At 42.4% G+C, this 22,386-nt stretch overlaps 1 protein-coding gene across 1 annotated transcript in view; it reads right to left on the bottom strand.

The window, feature by feature from the left end:
* Positions 1–4,027: 4,027 nt before the first annotated feature.
* nedd9 (neural precursor cell expressed, developmentally down-regulated 9) overlaps positions 4,028–22,386 on the bottom strand; it is a 32,840-nt gene continuing 14,481 nt past the window's right edge. The window contains exons 3-7 of the mRNA XM_034160382.1: positions 16,603–16,701; positions 10,580–10,729; positions 7,514–8,677; positions 6,400–6,489; positions 4,028–4,863 (exon numbers count right to left, since the gene is read on the bottom strand). Coding sequence (XP_034016273.1) covers positions 4,321–4,863; positions 6,400–6,489; positions 7,514–8,677; positions 10,580–10,729; positions 16,603–16,701 — 2,046 coding nt within the window. The 3' untranslated portion in view covers positions 4,028–4,320. The remainder of the gene's footprint in view (positions 4,864–6,399; positions 6,490–7,513; positions 8,678–10,579; positions 10,730–16,602; positions 16,702–22,386) is intronic.

The following is a 22,386-nucleotide window of genomic DNA, read 5'->3' as shown; positions in this document are numbered from 1 at the left end:
GTGACAGACAAGCAACTGGACCTATGCTGTGTCTGCAGGCTGTATCTGAGCTCTGTGGGCCGGAGCAGGCCTCTGTCCGTAGGCCGGGAGAGTTACCATGGCAAGGTGTAGCCAAAAAAACAAAAAACAAACAAAAACAAAACAAAAATGGGCAGTCATTATTATTTATTGGCCCACCAGGAAAAATCCCCATTTTCTAAATGGCCAATCCGCCTTGCTTGAGAGTTGTTTGATGACTTCTACATGAATGTAAAATTTACTTCAAAACTAATATTCACTTGCTGGTTAACTTACTCGCCTTTTGAGGTACTTTTTTTTCCCAGGGTGATGTCTCAGTTAGTGAGAGAGGCAGGTTGCTTTAGTCCTCAGACGCACACTTGGCATTTGTTGCCACCTACTCTTGTGGATGTAGAGGGCATATAAAAGTCTAAACCCTCAATAAGACAACCTAGTTTTTCAGACGAATTTCCCAGAAAAGAGTTTTATATTCGGACCAACATGATATTGGATGTAAGGAAAAACAGTGGTGTGGTGCAGTTTGCTGTGGTGTGACTCAAATGTCGAGTCGTCCAGCTGCAGAAAATGCAGAAACCATCGCTGGGGTGAGTTCTTCATGCTAATGATGATACTCCCCCTCTGAGCTGGCTGAGCGCTGCTCTTTATCTGGCATCTTTCTGAGAAAGGAGGCCACATTGAGCTACAGTAGAAAGCTGTAATTTCAGAGGCTACAAATACTTGACAGGAAATGATTTTGGTAAGCCAAGGAAATGACGCTCTTTAGTGCCCTTTGACTCCAGACCGTGTAGCGAGAGTGAAGCTTTCGGGTTCGGACTCGTTACCTCTTGAATGACTTTTCGCAGGCAAGTGAGCAGCTGACGTTTGAACCCGCTGCATATCATTGCTAGTTTCCACCTCACCAGTGCACCACCTGTTTGCCGTTCCTCGACTAGACGGTATCTCATCGGGGAGCTTGGAGGCAGCCGCTCAGGGGGGATTTGGCTAAAGTGCAGCTTCAGCCTTCTGTCTGTGCAGCACCTTGCAAAGCTGTGCAACTGTGGTGAACCAGAAACAGCCGTTTAAGTGTTTGGCCCAGTGCCTTTAGTGACAGACACACACAGGAGCTTTTTACTGCTGCTTTCATCCCGCTGTTCAGTCCAGGACTGTGTGTTCTGGCCCAGCTGGATGACTTGGAGCTGCCAGGCCTAAAATAACTCATTGATTCATCAAGCTCCCCTCAGGTCTCCAGCTTTCGCATCAGCAAAAGGCACTTTTTCTCACTTCTTCAGAGCCAGAATACCTTTAATAGAGAATAAATCCACCACTGGTCAGACGTCTCCTGATTTACTGTGTCTGCCTGCTGCTCTGTGTGAACGGGAATTCTCTTAAAAAGTCATTCCACTGCACATTCTTGTCTTTCTCATCTCCCCAGAGAAGGCAAAGTGGAATGCAGTGGTTAAAAAAAAAAAATGGTTAGATTGCTTTTAAGTGCCAGTTTGTGAGCTCAAAGGATTTTTAAATGAGATTTTTGGATCGACAGCTGTAGGAGGAAAAAGTGTCACTGTGGAAGAGAAACCATTTTTTTTTTTTTTTGTGCTGCAACTAACTTATTTTCCATCACAATTTTTCAGAAACAAAGTCTTGGGTATTTTGAACAAAACAGGCCAAAATCAAATGATTTCTTGCAAAATTTCTTCACCCACTCAACCACCTCACAACATAACACCTTAAAACTACTGGAAACCTGTCTGGACTTAGTGTGGAACAGTCTAAGCTGCAATGTGTAGGGATTACTGTCATCTAGTGGTGAGGATGCAGATTGCATTATGTCATCATGATTTTGTTTCCCATCACTTTTTTTTTTGCTTAAAGTACAGTAAACGGTGTTCAGCAACCACTGATTCCATTTCTTTTTTTTTCCTTCAGTCTTTCAACCCTGTTGCAAAATATGAAAGATGGAGTAAGTTTGTTCCTTTTGGGTTGCTGTTTCAACATGGTGGTGCAACATCCATGTAGATATGAAGGGCTCATAGAAACCATCGATTCATTGCTGAAGTAATACGAGCGAAGTGCCCCACAGCGGTAGATGAATGGCACAAAACAATCTGGAAATGGCACAAAAATCTGCCCATAGGGGAAAAAGTCACAAACCGGACAACATTGTCGTAAAAAGCTACAAACCGATGGTAGAAAAAACCACAAGCCGGAAGTGGCACAAAAACCTCTGCCTATGTTAGACGAAGCCACAAACTGGACAACATTGTTGTAAAAAGCAGCAAACCGATGGTAGGTTCTGCAAAAATTAAATATAATTTGGCAAATTTATTGCCAAAAAGGAGCAAATCTTTTTTTTTTTTAAAGAAAAGTAATAATATAGGAATTTTGCTAGTTAAGACTTAAAATAATTTAAGTAGCTGATACCTATTTAAAAAATCGGATGTTTTTGGTTGTAAAGAATGTTAAAGCTGGTCAGAAGGATGGAAAGATTTTCATTGTATCCTGCAGGTTTGGTGGGTCAAGTCTTATAAAAACTCTTTTTTGCAGATGACCTCCTGTCAATCTCTTTTATCAGTCTGAAGCCGACATAACGTTGTTGCTGTGACGGGGTCACGGTTCAGACATTCTCACGGTCCACAGAACATGTGCTGTGTCCTTGTTATTCTCTGTGTGTCATATCTCATCTTCTACTTCCAAACTGAAGAATTACTCATCCAGGAGCCCTGTGCAGATTACTGCCAAATCATTCCAGACCCGCCCTGAAGTAAATCCTGATCATGAGGGATAACTGTCATCAGACTGAAAATGGAAAATATCTCACATTTGAACAGCATCATGTCCTATGACTGATGTCCTATGACTGCTGGGATAGGCTCCCCCCCCCCCCCCCCAAAAAAAACCTGTGACCCTGAATTGGAGTAAGGAGGTATAGAGAATGCATACTCCTGTTTTCAATACATTCTAAAACATGCCAACCAGTCCCACAAAACTTTGTTTAAATGAGAAATGTGCAATTAAGTGTTAAAATTAGATTTTACCATTTAAACAAAAAGGTTTTGTAGGTCTGGTTGACATAAATAAAAGAAATATATGTATTGATGTAGATATTCATTTACATGCCACATCATCACTCTTAATCAAATGTGGAAAGAGGTTCAGCGGATCCACCTGTCCTGGAAAGCTGCCAACTATACTATCAATACATAATTTTGTGTTTCAGTGGACTGTAATTGTACAAGATATTTTAAAGCTTGTTTATAATATTTAGTGTCCTCTAGTGGTGAAGTTACAGGTTGCAATGTGTCGACATTCTGTCTTTTTTAAAACTGTAAGTTGTACTTGTCAAGAGAAATTCCGTCCTTCTTCCGGCCAACTTAGAACTCAAGAACCGTCTCAAGAACCCAGTCTCGCATTTTTTTTTTTTTTTTTTGTGCTCCCGTCACAAAATCATTCAAATTTTTTTGACGGGGGTTTTTTTTTTAACTCCCTATTACTAACCCTACCCCTACCCCCAAACCTAACCCTACTCCTTCCCCTAACCCTAACCATAAACCCTCCTGATCCCCCTGCATCACTTATTTTGTGCAGCCGTCACAGAATGTATTAGAATAAATTTGTGCTCCCACTATGAACATTTTGCACTTTTCGTGACAATATCACAAGCCAACAGATTAATGTATATTTCATGCTGCTGAATCACGACATGCCGTGAGACCAGGTTGATATTTCTGACATTTATAAATGGCTTTTTGTGGACAAGTGGGTAGTATACTTGGTTTCACTGTGGAAGGTTCTCTGTTCAAATCCCACCACTGCTACAGTCCTCCATGTAAAGTGGAGTAGCATCAGGAGGGGCATCTGTTGTAAAAATTGTGCCAATTCAACATGCAGATCCACCTCTGATTTGCTGTGTCGACCCTGTGTGCCAAACAAGGGGGCAGATGAAGGGACTTAGTTATTAATGCAAAATAACCCATTAGGAAAACAATTTTTCTTTTGGTTAAATCTCTTGAACTACCACAAAACACGGTCACATTGTTAAGAACTGTTTACTTTGACGTCACATGAACAAACATCGTACCCAGATGATGAACATTCTAGAGGTGAAAATGAAAATCAGGACATTTCTTAAGGTGCTTCTTAATATTCGACGGGAATGTCATGAAAGAAAAAACATCCACAGAACCCTACAGAGACACCAGAATATAAAACATCGAGCCAAATATTTACAAAAGACAAAGAACAAGTATTTACAGAAACATGCTGAGAGAAGTCGGGCGGTATGTTGATGCTAATGTACACAACGGAGCAGGAAACCGCGGGAAATCACACGGACGCCATTTGCAGCAACTGTTCCTTGAACTGCTGCGAGTGATGTGAGAGGTCAGTGACCCTGTCCACCATCTCCTGGATGGCCGCTGTGTTTGGGTAATTCAAGGCAGCCGTCTTGGTGGCAGTCACCACCGTTTTAAGCAAGTCGCACAGCACGTTACTGGAGTTCATCACCCTGTTAGCCACCTCAGGAGCTGCCGCCTGCCTGGATAGAGTGTCTCCGATGAAGACCAGTTTATGGGCGCTGAGGATGACGAACTTGCTGTGCGCCACAAAGATGCGGGGAGGTTGCCCGCCGCTGACGCAGCTGAAGAACGCATCCACGGCGCTAAGGAGTGTGACGAAGTGTTGCTCACACTGCTCAGCGTAGAATGTGAGCAGCTGGCGGTCACGTGCGCACACGTGGGTGGAGGGGGACAAGCAGGAAGAAGAGTCAGTCGGGGAGGTCCTCGGCGAGTTTTGGTGGGAGATCCACTGTGTGATGTCATTTTCTACAGGTTTGATCACCTCCTGCTCCAGCTTCTTGAACTGATTGATCTGTAAAGAGTGATAAGACATTGATTACTTCCTCATCATATCCTATAATTTTTTTGTTGTTTTTTTTTTTTTTTTTACATTTTACAGTACCAGTGGCAGCGGCAGGAAATTTTTCTTGGGGGAGCTGGGGTAAAAGTTGGAGGGGCTCCATAAATGTTGTTGAAATGAACAATATATAGTAAATTGCTTTATAAATACCAAGGTATATGTTTTAGTCACCCATACTCCTCTAAAATGTGGTATCAATGCACACACACATCACTTAGAATCATGTGCTTTGTGATCCACAAACACAAATTTCTGATTTGTAACTTGTGTGTGGGTTTTTACAAATAAATGTTTATTTGCAAAACTGAAAATTCTGTTTGTGAAGGGTGATTCAGCATTGGTGGATCACCGAACACACACATTCATCACTTTGCTCAGTTACGCAATATTGAGACATTCTCAGCGCAAAACTGCAGTTGAGATCCACAAATATGTCAGTCATTATTCGCATTATTGGCAGAATTATTTGGGGTGCTTAAGCCCCCCAAGCCACCCCCCCCCCCCCCCCCCACTTGGCGCTGCCACTGTACAGTACACAATAGCCTCCACTGGCAAAATCATAGGCATACACAATGTAAAATGCAATGAGTGAACAGATTAAAAAGCAAATCCATTTCCTCCAGGTTCTTAGCACGATAACACAAAAACAATAAATGACATCATCTTGCAGTTCTGCAAAATAAAAGGGCACCTAGTGAGGACAAGCTGATTAGAATCGTTTGATGAGTCCTTAAGTAACTGTTTTACAAATCTGCCTGACATGCTGAACACTGCCACCTGCTGATCAGTTGGTGGATGGATGACAGACGTCTGGAGCAGGTGTGATTGTCAGTGAGAAATAAATGGTTGTATTTCTGATTGTTTCATAGTGGTTATGTTCTAAAATTGAACAACACAAAACCCTGAAAAAAAGGATTTTGTAAGAATGAATCTGAAGCAGACACTTGTTCCTTCTCTCTCTGACTCTCTCATAGGTGTGGTTTTGAAGTTCCATATAGCTTGAAATTAGCTTGTTAGTTTCATTTCCAAAGCCTTGGACTGGTGGCTGCTGATGCTTGTTGTAAAAAATGCATTCAAAATGTTAATCTCTTTAAAAATATTCAGTCATCCAGGTAGTATAACAAAAAGTATGTTGACTTCTTGAACTTAATACTCTCTCTAAGACTGAAATTCTCCTTTTGGGAGCAACAATTCCCAAATTCCATTTGGTTCTGGATTGAAACATTTACATGAATTAAAAGGTTAATCTCCCAGTTGTCTGTGTTTAAAACTGTGATGTGCCATCTGGCCAGCTGTGCAAAAATCCCCAAATGCAGCACTCTCTCCGGCTTCCATCTAATAAATTCCCTGCTGCCATCATACCAGAAAGGTCATATGCGTTATCCGTTTAGAGCCATATGAATACATAAATATTCATGGCTTATAATACAGGATTACACTGTACAGCTATGATTATAAAAAAAAATGACGATGAGGATGAAGCTTTACCTGTTCTTGACCCAGCTGAACTTGATTTTGTTTGATGATATTTTCTTTCTCCAACAGTTCCTTCTGCTGGCGCTCAAAGTCTTCTTTGCCCTGAGGATGAAGAAAGAGACGTTCAAATTCACAGTCGAGGTTAGCTGTTTGAGTTTTATACTCGTGATGTCCCAGTCAATGATTTTTTTTTAAATTACAGAAAATTTTAATCATCATGCCTCGATCCCAATATATCTGATGTAATATTGAGTATCTGCTGATACCAAGTCCCGATCCGATCCTTGTATTTTTCTTGATGATACATTTGTACATGCGCACTGCACATTAAAGTCAATCTTCATGTTTTTTTTCAGCATAATAACAGATGATTATTTTTTATTAAATAGAGTTCTTATCAATTCCACTGTAGTAGAAATGAGGATCTGATGAGTGTGGCATGTTAATTCTGACCACTAGGTGTCAGTAATGATGGTTAACGCACTCACTCATCTTCAACCGCTTGTCTGAGATCGGGTCGCCGGAGTGATGGTTAAATGTATGGTAAAATCCAAAAATGAAGGCGGTAGTAGTACACACTCCTGCCCACATGGTGTCAGTAATGTGCTACTCTATGGCCAAAAGAAGGGAACGGAGTAGAAGAAGTCAACTGGATAAACAAACAAACGTTTACACAGAAACTACAAGGAGTTTAAAAATAGACCATTTGCATATTTGAAGTGAAGCAGAGCATTGATGTGTTTTTGAAACGCGCCGCCGTGCTGCTGTGAGCTAGCAAACATTGAAAAGTGAAATGTCCATCGACTCTGACGACACAGACCGCACACAGATTGCGATAAGACTCATGTTTATCTGAATATGATTTGGTCAGAACGTATGTGGATCCTTGAGATCAGATCGGGACATCCCTAATTTTTACCACATGGACGAGACACAAAAGGAGTAACGAGGAGTAAAGCAAAAAAGTAACATCCAGATAATCAGAAGACCCAAACATCTTTGATTCTCCCAACAACTCCTCACACTGTTCCATGCCAGTTTTCCTGTAAATGTCAGTAATTTTAATTTTGTCTTCTGCTTCCTTTCAATGTTTCCAATTCAGACACACAAACGATCTCGTTCTTACCTGCAGGTGCACATAGTCGTAGTCCTCCATCCAACTCTTAACACATTTCTCGCTGTTATTCATGTTGTCCTTGTCTTGGCTGGACGGCACAGGGAAGGGTTTGGTCTGATAGTTGTCGTTGTCTGAGGACGGGGAGGTGTGAGTCATGTTCTCGTCAGGTGTGCTCCCTGTAGAGAACGACCCGTCCATGTGTGTCCTCCTAAAAAGCAGTTCAGCGTTGCTTCCTACTGTGGAGGCCAGCTGTTTGGTGTCATCTGGCACAGTCCGGGACACCATGACGAAGCGGTCCAGGTCATCGCTTTTGTGCTGGTTCTTGGCGGTGCTAGAAGCGGTCAGGGCGGTAAGAGCCCAGCTACAATTCTCCAGGACCTGGAAAATCTGCAGGAGGATCTGTTGCGAGTCCTCCAGGCGTCCCAGTTGTCTTCTCAGCTTACTGTGCAGGCTGGAGTCTGACAGAGCCGTGGCATTTGCTGCCGCCCCTCTGCCAAACACAATGAAGTCCCCTAGCGCTGCCCGGACCCGGTCCAGCACTGTGCGGACATCATTAGCATGATGCTCCATGAAGGGAAAAGTCCTCCAGTGAGGGGAGGCTGCGAGGGAGTGCAGAGCACCGACTGAGACCTCCACGGCCTGCTGGAGGCGGTGTAGCCTCTGGATGGCGGTGTCCACATCCAGAGCAAGACGGCCGTCAGAGCTTGAGCCCGTGGAAGAGGAGGAGGTGGACATGCTGCTCCGTGTACTACCAGTACTGGAGAAAGACAGGCGGTTCACGCTGTCCGTCACGTCTGCCACTGCGCGAGAATCCTGTGTGGGTATGTCGTACACGCCTTTGTTTCTGTCTCTGTCAGCAGGTGAGGTTCTGTGCTGTGAGGCCTGCAAGCCCCGAGGGACGTCGTAGATGTCCCTCTGAGACCCCGCTCCTGAATGAAGGGCAGGTGGAGGTACGTCGTAAATGCCTTCGTTGCCGTTGGTGTGTTGGTGATGGGCAGCAGGCTCCACGCTGGGTGGGAAATCATAATGCGACTGTGGGCTTGGTGTGGTTTTGGCGAGGGCAGGTGGTGGGACATCATAGATCCCTTCCTGTTTGTGTTTCAGAGGCTGTGGGAAGTCATAGTTTCCTTCCTGGAGGGCGGGGTTGGTCCTGCAGGGAGGCACCGAGTATACCTGTGGGTAAAAACACCCATTAGGTTTATGCAGTCAACACGGATCCACAGCACAACTGCAGTGAGACACTGAGGAAGTGAAAAGCCTGCTGGCTGAATGGAGGTACTGCACTTGAGTCATTTCTGACCTATGGGTGTTTGTTAACAATAAAGTATGCCCCCAAGTGAAAACCCCCCCAAAATAAAGGCTTATTACATTGGAACATAATGTGTTGATGTTCTATAAACTGACTGAAAACCTTTTAATTTTTTTAGGAAAACGAGTTTGCTTCTCAGGTTCAACAAAATTATTATTATTTTTTTATTTCTGTCATGTTAGCTTCGGGTTGCTACAGCTAATCCTGTAACGATCCGCATTATGACGTGACATGAATTTTGCACCCGGTGTCCTTCCTGACAAAACCCCAAGATGTACAAGAGGAATGGGGCATGCATGCCCTCAAACCTGGGACATTCCTACTGGGGGTTTAGGAAAATGGAGAATGTTATTTCAAGTTAGCCATCATTCAAAATTGTCATCAAATGTTTGCATTAACTTTTGTGATGCTGCTATAAACTCTAGACTCTACACTACAGGGGAAAAAGTAAACTGAAAAATAAAATGATGGTATTTGGCACCAGTGTCACTGTCCTTTTGTCCGTTTTGTGCCATTTTTTTTATAAAGTAAGTGCAAATTCAGTGCTCCCTACTAAGTCCTATGTTGGTCCGGAGGCCCACTGGTGTTGGTACGTATCCTCAGATACGCAGCGTGAAGCAGATGAGAGTTTATGACCCCACCTTGACAGGATGCCAGTCCTACGTGGGTTACTTCCCCAACTGAGACCTGTAGCCATTTACAGCTGGGTGGACTGGGATGATGCAGATGAAGTGTCTTGTCCAAGGACACAAACTGGTAGCTTCAGAGGGAATTTATCCCCAATCCAATTCTTGTACTAATGAAGTTTTTCCAACTACTGCATTAAACAAAAACTCTTTAGCTTCACCTTTGATAGACTCACCATCTGCAACAAGGGAAAACTTGCCTGTTGCCATGGCTTGACAAAAACTGATAGGGACGCTGAACCATCAACCAACTGCTGCCCAATTACAGTGAAGGACTTTAAAATTCAAGGCCCTCCTAGAAGTGATGGGATCGGGAAGTGGAGGACCTATGATTTTTCCAGCTTTTGCTAGATGTATCAGGACTGTGGCGTCATAAAATGTCATGGTTGGATGTATTTTGTTTTGCAGAAGGTGAGCTTTCTGGTGACAGCCATATATTGCCATTTTCTTGAAAAACAGTGATTATAAAATGTCACAAACATGACTTAGAGGGTGCTGGCCCCACCTCTAGGTTGGAGTAAGGAGTAAACACCATGTAACCGAACAGGAAAATTTTAAGCTCCCAAAAACTGCAGTAGCTTGTCATACATGGCACAGAGCATGATGAGAGAGCAGTGGTGGCCTGTAAGTGATTTCTGTCAGCCTTGAAATGCACTCTGCACAGCGAGACAGGCCTGCCCAAACTGTAATCAGGAATGACACAAATAACAGGTCCCAGCGTATTTCAACTCATTACAAACAAACTGATGGCTGTACGCCTGGTTGGGTCTGGACGTGTAGTGAAATCTTAGAGGGTCTGGAAGGCAAAGAGTTTTGTCCTTGACATTTTCTCTGCTGGAGAGTTCAGGCATAGAACCACAGTTTTGGTTAAAATCTACTGGCATGCAAAGCTTTCATTTAGTGCAGCCACAAGAATGTCATAAATATGACATCTGATGTGTTATTCATTTATGCAGCCAATTAAGAGAAATACTAGGAGATATATCAACAAATATAAGACAAGATTATCCGGACACAAGCGGTTACAACTTCCTTAATGTGACTTTGCTGCACTGATTGTCTGATGTGCTCATAGTTTACCCCTTGTGAAGATGGCGGGACGTCATAAACCCCTTGGTTTCTGAGGTCCAGCTGAGATGAAGGCACATCGTAGACTCCTTGGCTGTGAGCTCCACCATGCTGTCCGGGATACGGCGATCCTAACATCTGACCAGGTGGAATGTTGTACACCTGAAACATGATTGTAAGATGAGAAGGATGTTCTATGTTGGCAACTAAGGCTCATTGGTGCTGGTGCTTATTCCCAGATTCCGCAGTGTGAAGATGATGAGAGTCGGATGGGTTGCCAGTATTACACAGTGTGACCAGGGATCAAACTCAGGTCTGTATACTGGTAACCAAACTCCTATCCCACTGAGCTACCTGCTCTACATTTGAAGAGTTCAGACGCAAAACCCCGTATCTCCACCAGAGCACTCTTGTTTTAAATAAGGATATTTACCTGATGGAAGTTGTACATCTCCATGAATCATTCTTTCTTGTTATGAAATGGTTATGGTGCACCGAACAAAATAGCAGAATCTCAAAAATCAACCTTTATTCAGAAATGTGCTAATTAGCAACCTTTAATAGATTTGGCTGCAAAACCTGGTATCTCCACCTTCAGTCTGTTTGCAAAACTCAGTACATCCATCACTTTAATGTATGCTAATGCTGCATTTACACATAGGCAGTACGCGTTATGTCATATCTGCGTCATTCTTGGCACATTCCTGACATTCTTAATGTGACTTAACGCATCTGAATAGGTTTCTTAATAGTGCATGTTGGTGTGTGATATTCGTGATTTTTGTGGAGCATGTTTTTGGCTGTCAAAAAATCTTTCATGAATGTCATGCACCGCCCTCATTTTGCCTCATGTCGTGGAGATCGCAACTGAGCGTGTTGATGCATCTTGTTTAGTGATGATCTTTAATAGAGCATGACAGCGTTCTTCTCTGACGTGCGCACAATTAAACCCTGCTGCACCGCATTCTTTTTCATTGCTGCAGTATGCTGAAGGAGGACAGTGATGCCAAGTTGGCTAAAAGTTTCGTTCCAATGCTCTTCAGCGTGCTCCTGCAGGTGTTCCACCTGCTGCTGCTCCTGATGTTTGGGAAAACGAGCGAGACGAGAGCCGTGTGAAACCACACATCTGGCTCTCTCAGTCTCCTCCTCTCTGCACCTACTCGGAATAGCGCGCACAGCGCAGAACATTATTCTTGACTGTGTGTAATGGTTCCTGATAATACTCACCAACACGTTACATTAATCATAACGCGTGGTAACAGGTTGCAGCAGTTCCTGAGGACACCTGACGCCTCTGCCTCAAATCATCACATTTGTGATCAGCAGCCAAGAATGTATACTTCGTGGCATTCGTGACGTGCTGTCGTTATGTGTAAACACAGCATCATAGAAGCTCTCGTGGGCACCGCAATCTTTGCGTCACGTGACCAAGATACATGCCAGTGAGTGGAGCGCTCTTCACTATGTGGTTTTGCACACAAACTGGGATGGCGCTTACGAGATTCTGCATATAAACCGCATCTTGACTTGCATTTACCACAGGATTTATGGGGTCTTGTAGCAGAATTGATTTTGTTATCGGATACGAGCCTCTGTTAGATTTCACTTGCAATGGTTATCTCATTTTCTGTGGGCGTGGCATTTACGGGGTTTTGCGCCTGAACTCTTCATTTTTATTCAGAGAACATGATTTAAATTCTCAAAGATTAGCATGCTAAGTGTATTTCACGGTGCTTTTGCATGCGTTTCTGTAAGAAAAGTTGTATCAGTTTTATCAAGAGTTTTATCAGCTGACGATAAGGTGACAGACCAAAACTGCAAAACAATCTCTCAAGGTTTATTTGGTGAAAAACTAAAGTCATAACAGTGGGAAAGATAAATGTCAGATGAACACGCAGAACACAGTAACGATCAAAGGAACTACATATGCTGCCAAATACAAAAACTCTTAATTACAACCTTCTATATTGGAGAAACTGCAATTAACATTCTTAAAGATCAACAGGAAAACCAGTTGTACAGATTTAAATTTGTGAAAGTTTGTACAGAAAAAGTCACATGAATGGGCATTTGGAGACGGTAAGACCCCTGTTTTAGATGTTGGATGTTAATTATTTGTGTTTCAGTGATTTCATGCAGCCTTGACATGTGAATGGTTCCATCCAGAACCAAACTATTTTATTCTCGACTATCGCACAACCGGCTCTGGTAGTCTGACTTCTGTCTTGACTTAGTCAAGAACTACCAGAGCAAGAAATTTAGCTGAGGAAGCTTCTGTGATTAGAAGAGAAATGTCCTCGCGTCAAGCAACCCGGTCCAGTCGAAGATTCAAGCATCTCTACCATTAGCATAGCTAAAATTTTTCAGAGTGGCGTCTACCCCCCTTCCCCCCTGCCTTTTTAAGCATTTTTCTGTATTTGCCTCCCACATGCCTGGAAGCTCCTCGCCATCTAACCATGTCATTTAGGTCCTTCATACTTTTTTCAGTAAAATGGTTCTTGGGAGCATGAGCATGACTAAAACCTTTTAGACTCGCTGCCTTTTTAAGCATTTTTCTTTTTTTGCCTTTCAGCTTCTGGGGAAGCTCCACTCTCCAGAGCCCCCCCTCCCCAGTTACAGCCCTCTTAACCCCCTGCCACTTTAAGCATTTTTTTAATGTAGATGTAAATTAATATTCAAAGTTTTCAGCTAGTTGACAGTCGGACTGTACAATATGGCCAAATTATCGTATCTCAATACTGTCATATCAATATGATATACAGTATGACTATGATTTGACACAAAGTGCAGCAACAGTGAAAATTAAACATTCACAAAACAAAACAGTAATAATACCACACTCAAATTTTGCACTCATCATAAGGTTAGGATACTGTGCCCTCCAAAAGTGTCGGAACACTTGGTATTTCACACATTTTAATTTATTTATGCCATTTCAAATACAAGAAATACAAAAATATAAAGAATAAAAATTTCTAAAATTATCTTCTTCAAACTCAAACTGAAAGCAAATCTCTAAAACTTGAAAATACCTGTAAATAATAATCAGTTTTATTGCCAGTTTTCTTCAGACAAGTCAGGGGATGGATACATGAACATTTCCAAGTCACTGAATATCTCTTGGACTTTATTTACATAAATTATGAAGAAATACAAAAGTTTCTTTCACCAAAACATCAAATCTAGTCTTTCATCTAAAATGTACATTGTAGCTGGATGTGATGTTCAGGTCTTCATTTTAAGAAAATCCTCCTCTACACCACTTCATCAGGAAGCTGGATTTTATATTTTTAACTAATTTATATCAAGTTGTAGACATTTGCTTTCAGTTTGGGTTTAAGAAAGATAACTTATTTATTTGTATTTGAAATGGCATAAACAAATTAAAATGTGTGAAATGCCAAGTGTTCCAATACTTTTGAGTAGCTGAGAAACACTCTGTGGCATGTGTATTTTTAAGTGAAATGCATCATCATCGTGTCACTCAGAGAGCAACATTAAGAGATTATTTAAGTTCTTCAGACAGCAAAATTAAGAGGTTATTTAATCAACAGCTGCCTGCTCATTTAAAAAACACTGGAGACACATGGATATATAAGACAACCCGAATTAAAAGGGAAATGCCGCTTTTAACAACCTGGACCTCATTTCTGGAATAAAATATGGTCGTTTACTCACCAATATAACTTTGGTGTCATTATTAGCCCACTGTTCAAACGATGTGTTCAGTTCAACGCAAACATTTTTCTTCTACTAAGGTGGATTAGAACTTTTTGTGATACACAGCACCAACTACTGGACAGGAGGAACCTAGCATTAAACGTGACTCGATTTCAAAATGCAGCTGTTTTCAACCAGATGTGCGGTGCCGTGACATATCAATCATCTGTGTCTAATCAGATTCCAGGGGAGTCCAGCGCAACCTGGCCTCCGCTCCAGTTCCACCCATGCCAAGAGGTGTTCATCATTTGACATTTCCTGTTTCACTGTGGACTCAAAATTATTGCACTTCCTGTTTCAGTGTGAACCACTGAGTGCCACTGAGTTCCCGTGAGCTTCCACGTAGGGATGTCCCGATCCAATCATGTGATCGGAAATCGGGCCCGATCACGTGGTTTCAGACTTGAACGAAATCGGACGTTGCATCCTGATCAGGAATCTGATATAGATTTTATCCTCATTATTTTGATCAGTGCTATTTCAGGCTCATTATTGCAGATTAATGGGCCTTTCACTTGTCGGAAGCGTCAGAGGCGTGAGACGCGTTGCTTTTAGAGGCATCAGAAGCGTCGCTTTAGCTTCTGACAGGGAGCGCGCATTGCTGCTTGTCGGCTGGCTGACGCGGTCAAAGTTCAAGCCAGTCTTTTTTTTTTTTAATTGAATAAAAGAAAAAACATAAGTTCAACCGGAAAGAGGTGGGGGGAGTTACGCACGCAAAGTTTCTTTCGCAGAACTGCTGTGTTTACGCGCTCAGCCTGATGCCTCGATGGAATGACAAGAGGATGATGGACACTTTCCCACCGAAACTCTTGCTCAGTCATCCTTCCATGCGCAGCAGGACCCGGTGCTGACCAAGTCCTCAGGACAACGATCTGTCATCTGATTAACAAAAAAAAAAACCTAATTGTCCTGTGATCGTTTATCTGCAAAACGGAGCGAGAGATGGTGTGCGCACGAGCGACGTGCACACTCATCACATTTAGGAGCACGTCTTAAAGAGCTTCCATCTTCATTCGCGTTCACTGCGCTGCTCTGAATTTGTTGAACACTGATAAAACGTCAGAGGGACACTGAGGACTGTCAGGATGCAAATGTAAGTTGTTTTTTTTTTCCTTTTCCTTTTCAAGTTGACTTTTGACGCTCTGAGCTGTGACGTAGCTTCGCGTTTTCCAATAGGAACGATGCATCGGGCCAAAACACGGAAGACTAGTGGCAGAAACCACTGATCTGTACAAAACAGATCAGTACAGAAACCACTGATCTGTACAAATGGTAAATGGACTGCATTTATAAAGCACTTTTCCATCTGCATCAGACACTCAAAGCACTTTACAATTATGCCTCACATTCACCCCGATGTCAGGGTGCTGCCATACAAGGCGCTCACTACACACCGGGAGCAATAGGAGATTAAAGACCTTGCCCAAGGGCCCTTAGTGATTTTCCAGTCAGGCGGGGATTTGAACCACAGATCAGTGCAGAAACCACGTGTCTGAAGAAAAATCCTTGGAAATATTTTTTGTTGTTGTTGTTTGTTACCTCAAAATTTCTGATTACTGTTTAAAAAGTTTAGAACACTTGTAATTAAAATAGCTAAATCAATAAATGGTTCTTTAAAAACTTTTCATCTATAAATTAAACCACCTGTTATTTGAGATTAGATCATTTCTTGTTTAACATAAGGAACCTTTGACATTTATTTTTAGACAAATAAAATAACATGGAAACTTGTACATTTTTTAAGTCTGGTAGATTATTACTTGATTGTTCAAGCTACCTCAAGGAGAAGTGCACTGTTTAAGTGATAAATAATAAAATAAGGTGATTAAAATGAAATTATTATATATTTAGCATTTGTTCATTGTTCATTCAGTTTTTTAAAGTATTGGATTGGGACTCGGTATCGGCAGATACTCAAAATCAGATGACTCGGAATCGGATCGGGGCCAAAAAAAACCTGATCGGGATATCCCTAATTCCACAGGATGTCGTCTGTCAATCCAGGAAATGTTTGATATTTCCTGTTTCACTGTGCACTCAAAATTTGGCACTTCCTGTTTGGGACTCCATATACCATGAGCAAGCTTTGCTTTGCTCGTTCATGTTTTGTTCATGTTTATGACCTTGGCCTGTGACCTTGACTTTTATCTGATTGTTTTGTCACTATAATTCCACCAAATTGGATTAAAAGTTTTTGGAACCAAAAATACATATGGTCCATATTAGATTGTGGACTCAAGGTGACACACTTTAGTAGGTTTAGGTGACAGGTTTTATTAATTTGTGTCCATGCTGTGGGGTTATGGCACACTTACCCCCTGTGATCTGCTGGGTGGGACGTCATACAGGTCCTGTTGGTTGTGCTGACCCAAACTGTAGCTGTAGTTCTGCCCCACGCGGGTTGGTGTCACCACCTGTAGGGAGAGAGAGAAAGACAGAAAAAACGATCACAGCTGCAGCCTAAAAAAATTACACTGTGGCAAAGATTTCCAAGTTGTTGTTATTTACGATAAGTTTATAACAAATAAACAGAAGCTTTTCGAGTGCATCCGTCGCCCAGTGACCAAAAGGCTTCATCATTGGCTCCACCCCTTCATCCAAATCTACACCAAAATGTAATGACCTTTCCCAGCATGCCCCATTGCACTATGTTAAAAAAAACAAACAGCCCTGCACCACTTTCAGCAGGACTTCTCCTGCCTTGGTGATAACGGGTTTTATTATTCTGACTGAGAGATTTAATTGCATCGCAGAAACAGAATAACTTGCTGATGTGCTCCATCTGAGCGATTAAACGTGAACTCAGCTGTACTTTGTGAAAAATGGAACTTTAAATCCACATATATTAGTGAGCACGGCCTTTATCCAAACTGGAAGATGGTTTTATGATTAAAGGCACGCTTGAGGAGAACATTCGTCGTACTGGCTGGAATTTAAAATTCCAGAAATTTTGATACCTGGAAAAGTAATCACCGGTTCATTTATAAGCAGTTGAACTCGTATTTTTAGTGCCGTTGGATTTAATACGCCTTTTAAACTATTTTACGACGTTGTGCAGACAGTCGAGGGAATGATGGCGTGACTTCTGTTTGGGACGGAAAACAAAACATAAACGCATACTTCTGGCTGGCGCCTGTTTATTATTTTTTGTCACATTTTTCTGTTTTCCCGTCAGTGCTAATCAGTGTTACCACACTTCCTAATCTGCGTCTTTATGACCCCCTTCCTGCCCTCTTGGATCCCCAAAAGCGGAGCTGCGGACCTCCTCGCTGCGTCAGACAGACAGAGGAATGCTGGGAATGTCCTTCTCACAGTTTACTACTCCTCTTTCTTCACAGCCGCTCTGTCGTCACGCTCCGCTATCTCCACCGCGAGCCAACAGGGTTCATTAACAGGGATCGAAAAAGAAATGGGAACCATATGCACGACTTCCTGGCAGAGTGAGAACCGCCTCCAGGGAGATATAAGGTTTTAGCCTCGGCATCTACTCTACTAGCCATGTTTATATAACATAATATGTTAATACTACATCTCTGCAGTTAGCCGAGTGTGAGCTGGAAATAATCCTGACCAGTGAGGAGAGAGCAGGAGCTCGTTTGTGTTTTTTTTTTAAGTATGAGAAATGCTAAAACGAGAGTGCGTTTCCTAGTATGGGATGGAATGTCATTCATTGGAGTTGGAATTACAGGAGCAAGAATGAGTAACAGTAGTCCATATGCTTCTCATAAGTTCAGTCTGAACAACTCCTTGGTGATTTAACGCGATCAATGTTGGCATTTCTGTCGGCACATACATCACCTCCACTGGGCCTGTAGGGGTCAGCTCTCAAACATGCACTGTAGGCTTTAAAGAGGAAAAAAAAATAATCAAAAGCACCTACCAAATGGAGAAATAAATAGCAATGTCATCACAGACTGGAAAAACCCTCTGTGACATCACACAAAGGTTTTCTGAAGAGTGGGATTGAAGCACAAATGGGGCAGCTCTAGATGTCACCATCTTGGTGGTGTCTGACTCCACCTAACCCCTTGACAGCCCAGAAATGGGTGAAGAGGGGAAGTGTGAGCAAGACCGACATGATGAATGAAGCCCAAACACGCACACTTGTCAAGCTACCCAAGGCTAACATGCTAGGTCAACTGAATTTAGGTGATTAAAAAAACGTATTTTATTTGAGTACTTTTTGAGTTTTCAGTATACGTTATAAGAGCCACTGCCCAGTACTAAAAAAATGTGCATTTTTTTAATCATTTGAATTGAGGGGACCTAGCATGTTAGCCTTGGGCAGTGCTTCTTATAATGGGAGGCTGGGGCACGGGTATTAAAATATTTAACTGGCATACTGGCAACTGGTTCTCTCCCTCAGCCCCAACCAGTCCCAGCAGAAGACTGCCCCTCCCTGAGCCTGGTTCTGCTAGAGGTTTCTTCCTGTTAAAAGGGAGTTTTTCCTTCCCACTGTCGCCAAGTGCTTGCTCACAGGGGGTCGTTTTGACCGTTGGGGTTTTTCCGTAATTATTGTATGGCTTTGCCTTACAATATAAAGCGCCTTGGGGCAACTGTTTGTTGTGATTTGGCGCTATATAAATAAAATGTATTTTATTTGATTTGATATCGCCTCTGTAACTGTGGCGCCATCACTGTAGCTAATGTCAGCAAGCTTCCGATAACTGGTAATTAGGGTTAACCGTGGTAACACGTGAACTAAATAATACCAAAACTCCAGTCAATGGAAAAACTGGAGCATAGTTTTTAGGTAGTTGTAATAAAATGCTCAAAAAGGAAAAACATGGTTGAGCCCACAGCAGCTAGCGGTTACTGCTAACAAAGCCTTCGTCACACTGGCACACTATCTGTCACTCAAGGCGGAAACACCCCTAATTATTTACCAAGCCATAAACATGTTCATTTCTGCTGTAAAGTTGTACATTTTAACATGGAGGTCTACGACGAGTGACTGACATTCGAAACCAGCCTCAAATGGCCATCCAAGGAATTTTAGGTTTTGGCACTTCCGTGTTGGCTTCATTTTTCAGCACCAGAGGTTGGTTAATGATTGTCACATTTGATTGCTCGTGCACTTCTGAGCCGAGTGAGCTCGCCTTTGGTAAAGTAAAAACACAAGTGTTGCCTGGTAAAAGGTCACTGCAGCCCCTGTGGGTTCTATCTGCATGCAGATGATAAGGAAATTTTGTCTGGCCTCAGAAACAGCGTGCAGATGGCAGCAAGGCCAGCGTGCCCTTTTCCACAGGTACGTATCTGATATAAGTAGAAGTCTTCCCATCAGTGGCTCCTCTCAGTCGCTACCAGACGCACACTGCTCATTTATTTCACGTCTCTTCCCTCTGTTTATCCAGCAGGCCGCCGCACCAAGGCCGCTCGGCGCTGCTGTAATTGCCAGTGAGCAAATATTTGCAGCGCCCAATGAGGTTGGTGCTTTCAGGGCATTGATGGCAGGCCTTTTCGAAGAGGTGCGGTGATGGCATCATGAGTAGCCAGGGCGACTGGGCAAACATGTCACCGCCCAGGTGACGAGCTCTTGGGATTCCTTCACGGAGGAGTCGGAGCAAGATGAGTGACTAAAGAGAGATCAGGTTTTTAAGTCATGCCCCGAGGAGGCAAACAGATGATTTGTTAAAGCTCCTTACACATTACATTGAGTGACTCATTCCTCTTTCAGCAACACCACATTAACATCCTGCCAGGCTCAGGTTTTGGCGAGCCGGACTTTTCCACTTTAATGAGTTCATCGTACAACATTTTATGTGCAGTCTTGTTTTTCAAGCATTTAGCTCTTGTAACTTTTTTTAAGAGTGTGCACAGTCAGGTCCATAAGTATTTGGACAGCAGTGCAATTTTTTGGGGAATTTTACTTCTGTACCACAGTGGAGGGAAATGAAACAAGATGAGCTTGTAGCTTAAACTTTCAGCATACATTCAAGGGGTTTAACAGAATCAACACAATCTATTTTTGGAGGATATAAGAAATGGGATAAACTAAATATAAACTTTAGCCAGTTTTCTTCAGACAAGTCAGGAGATGGATACATGAACATTTCCAAGTAAATGAATATGTCTTGGGCTTTATTTCCATCATTTATTATGAAAAATAAACAGTATGTAAATTTGTCTGGATTAAACACTGAAGGAGTTACAGACTTCGGTGGCTTTGATATCAGAAACTGATCATCACGGTAGAGTGGAACAGATCAAATCCAGGCTTGCGTGTCCCAATGCACTTTCTAGAAAAATCTTTCTGTTCTACTCCTCCAGAATTGTCTTGGTGGCTTCCTTCATGCTTCTCTTTCTTGCACAGTCATTTCATTTTTGAGAACTGCTTACTCCACTCAGATTTATCATATAGTATCATAGAAGAAGACAAAAGGAATCAACTGCACATGTAAAGATGGACCAAGTGGGAAGCGATCTCAGGACCTATTTGCTGTGCAGCAACATTGCTAACCTCTAATCCACCCTGCCATTGATGTATTCCATAATGATTGATGTAAACGAAGTCAAAAGATGTTCACTGACTTGGAAATGTCCATGTATCAATCCCGACTTGTAAAAAGAGGACTGTAAAAAATGATGATTTGGATTACCAATAACGTAATATGCAGTCTGTCCGATTACTTTTGGCCTCTGAAAATGAAGGGACTGTATAAGATTCCTAATGCTTAAATGTTTTACAGAGGGGCAAAAAAGTATTTAGTCAGTCCCTGATTGTGCAAGTTCTCCTTCTTAGAAAGATGAGAGAGGTCTGTAATTTTCAACGTAGGTACACTTCAACTGTGAGAGACAAAAAATCCAGGAAATCACATTGTAGGATTTTTAAAGAATTTATTTGTAAATTATCGTGGAAAATAAGTACTTGGTCAATAACAAAAGTTCAACTCAATACTTTGTAACATAATCTTTGTTGGCAATGACAGAGGTCAAATGTTTCCTGTAAGTCTTCACCAGGTTTGCACACACTGTAGCTGGTATTTTGATCCATTCCTCCATGCAGATCTCCTCTAGAGCAGTGATGTTTTGGGGCTGTCGCTGGGCAACATGGTCTTTCAACTCCCTCAACAAATTTTCTATGGGGTTGAGGTCTGGAGACTGGCTCGGCACTTCAGGACCTTGAAATGCTTTTTACGGAGACACTCTTCGTTGCCCCAGCAGTGTGTTTGGGATCATTGTCATGCTGGAAGACCCAGCCACGTTGCATCTTCAATGCTCTCACTGAAGGAAGGAGGTTTTGGCTTAAAATCTCACAATACATGGCCACGTTCATTCTTCCATTAACACGGATGAGTCATCCTGTCCCCTTTGCAGAAAAAACAGCTTCAAAGCATGATGTTTCAACCCCCATGCTTCACAGTAGGTATGGTGTTCTTGGAATGCAACTCAACATTCTTCTTCCTCCAAACATGATGAGTTGATTTTTTACCAAAATGTTCTATTTTGGTTTCATCTGACCACATGATATTCTCACATTCCTCTTCTGGATCATCCATATGCTCTCTGGCAAACTTCAGATGGGCCTGGACATGTACTGGCTTAAGCAGGGGGTCACGCCTGGCACTGCAGGATTTGAGTCCCTCTTTGCGTAGTGTGTAGCCTTTGTTACTTTGGTCCCAGCTCTCTGCAGGTCATTCATCAGGTCCCTCCGTGTAGTTCTTGGATTTTTGTTCACCGTTCTCATGATCATTTTGACCTCACGGAATGACATCTTGTGTGGACCCACAGATCAATGGAGATTACCAATGGTCTTGTATGTCTTCCATTTTCTTACAATTGCTCCCACAGTTGATTTATTCACACCAACCTGCTTGACTATTGTAGATTCACTCTTCCCAGCCTGGTGCACATCTACAATTGTCTTCCTGGTGTCCTTCAACAGCTCTTTGGTCTTGGCCATGGTTGAGTTTGGAGTCTGACTGTTTGAGGCTGTGGATAGGTGTCTTTTATACAGATAATGAGTTCCAGCAGATGCCATTAATACAGGTAACAGGTGGAGGACAGAAGAGCTTCTTAAGAAGAAGTTACAAGTGTGTGAGAACCAGAAATCTTGCTTGATTGTGGGTGACCAAATACTTATTTTCCACCATAATTTA

Source organism: Thalassophryne amazonica, chromosome 20, assembly GCF_902500255.1.
Source record: "Thalassophryne amazonica chromosome 20, fThaAma1.1, whole genome shotgun sequence".
In the NCBI taxonomy this organism is placed as follows: domain Eukaryota; kingdom Metazoa; phylum Chordata; class Actinopteri; order Batrachoidiformes; family Batrachoididae; genus Thalassophryne; species Thalassophryne amazonica.
The sequence above is the reverse complement of the archived record's forward strand: the minus strand, read 5'-3'. Positions and strand labels throughout refer to the sequence as shown.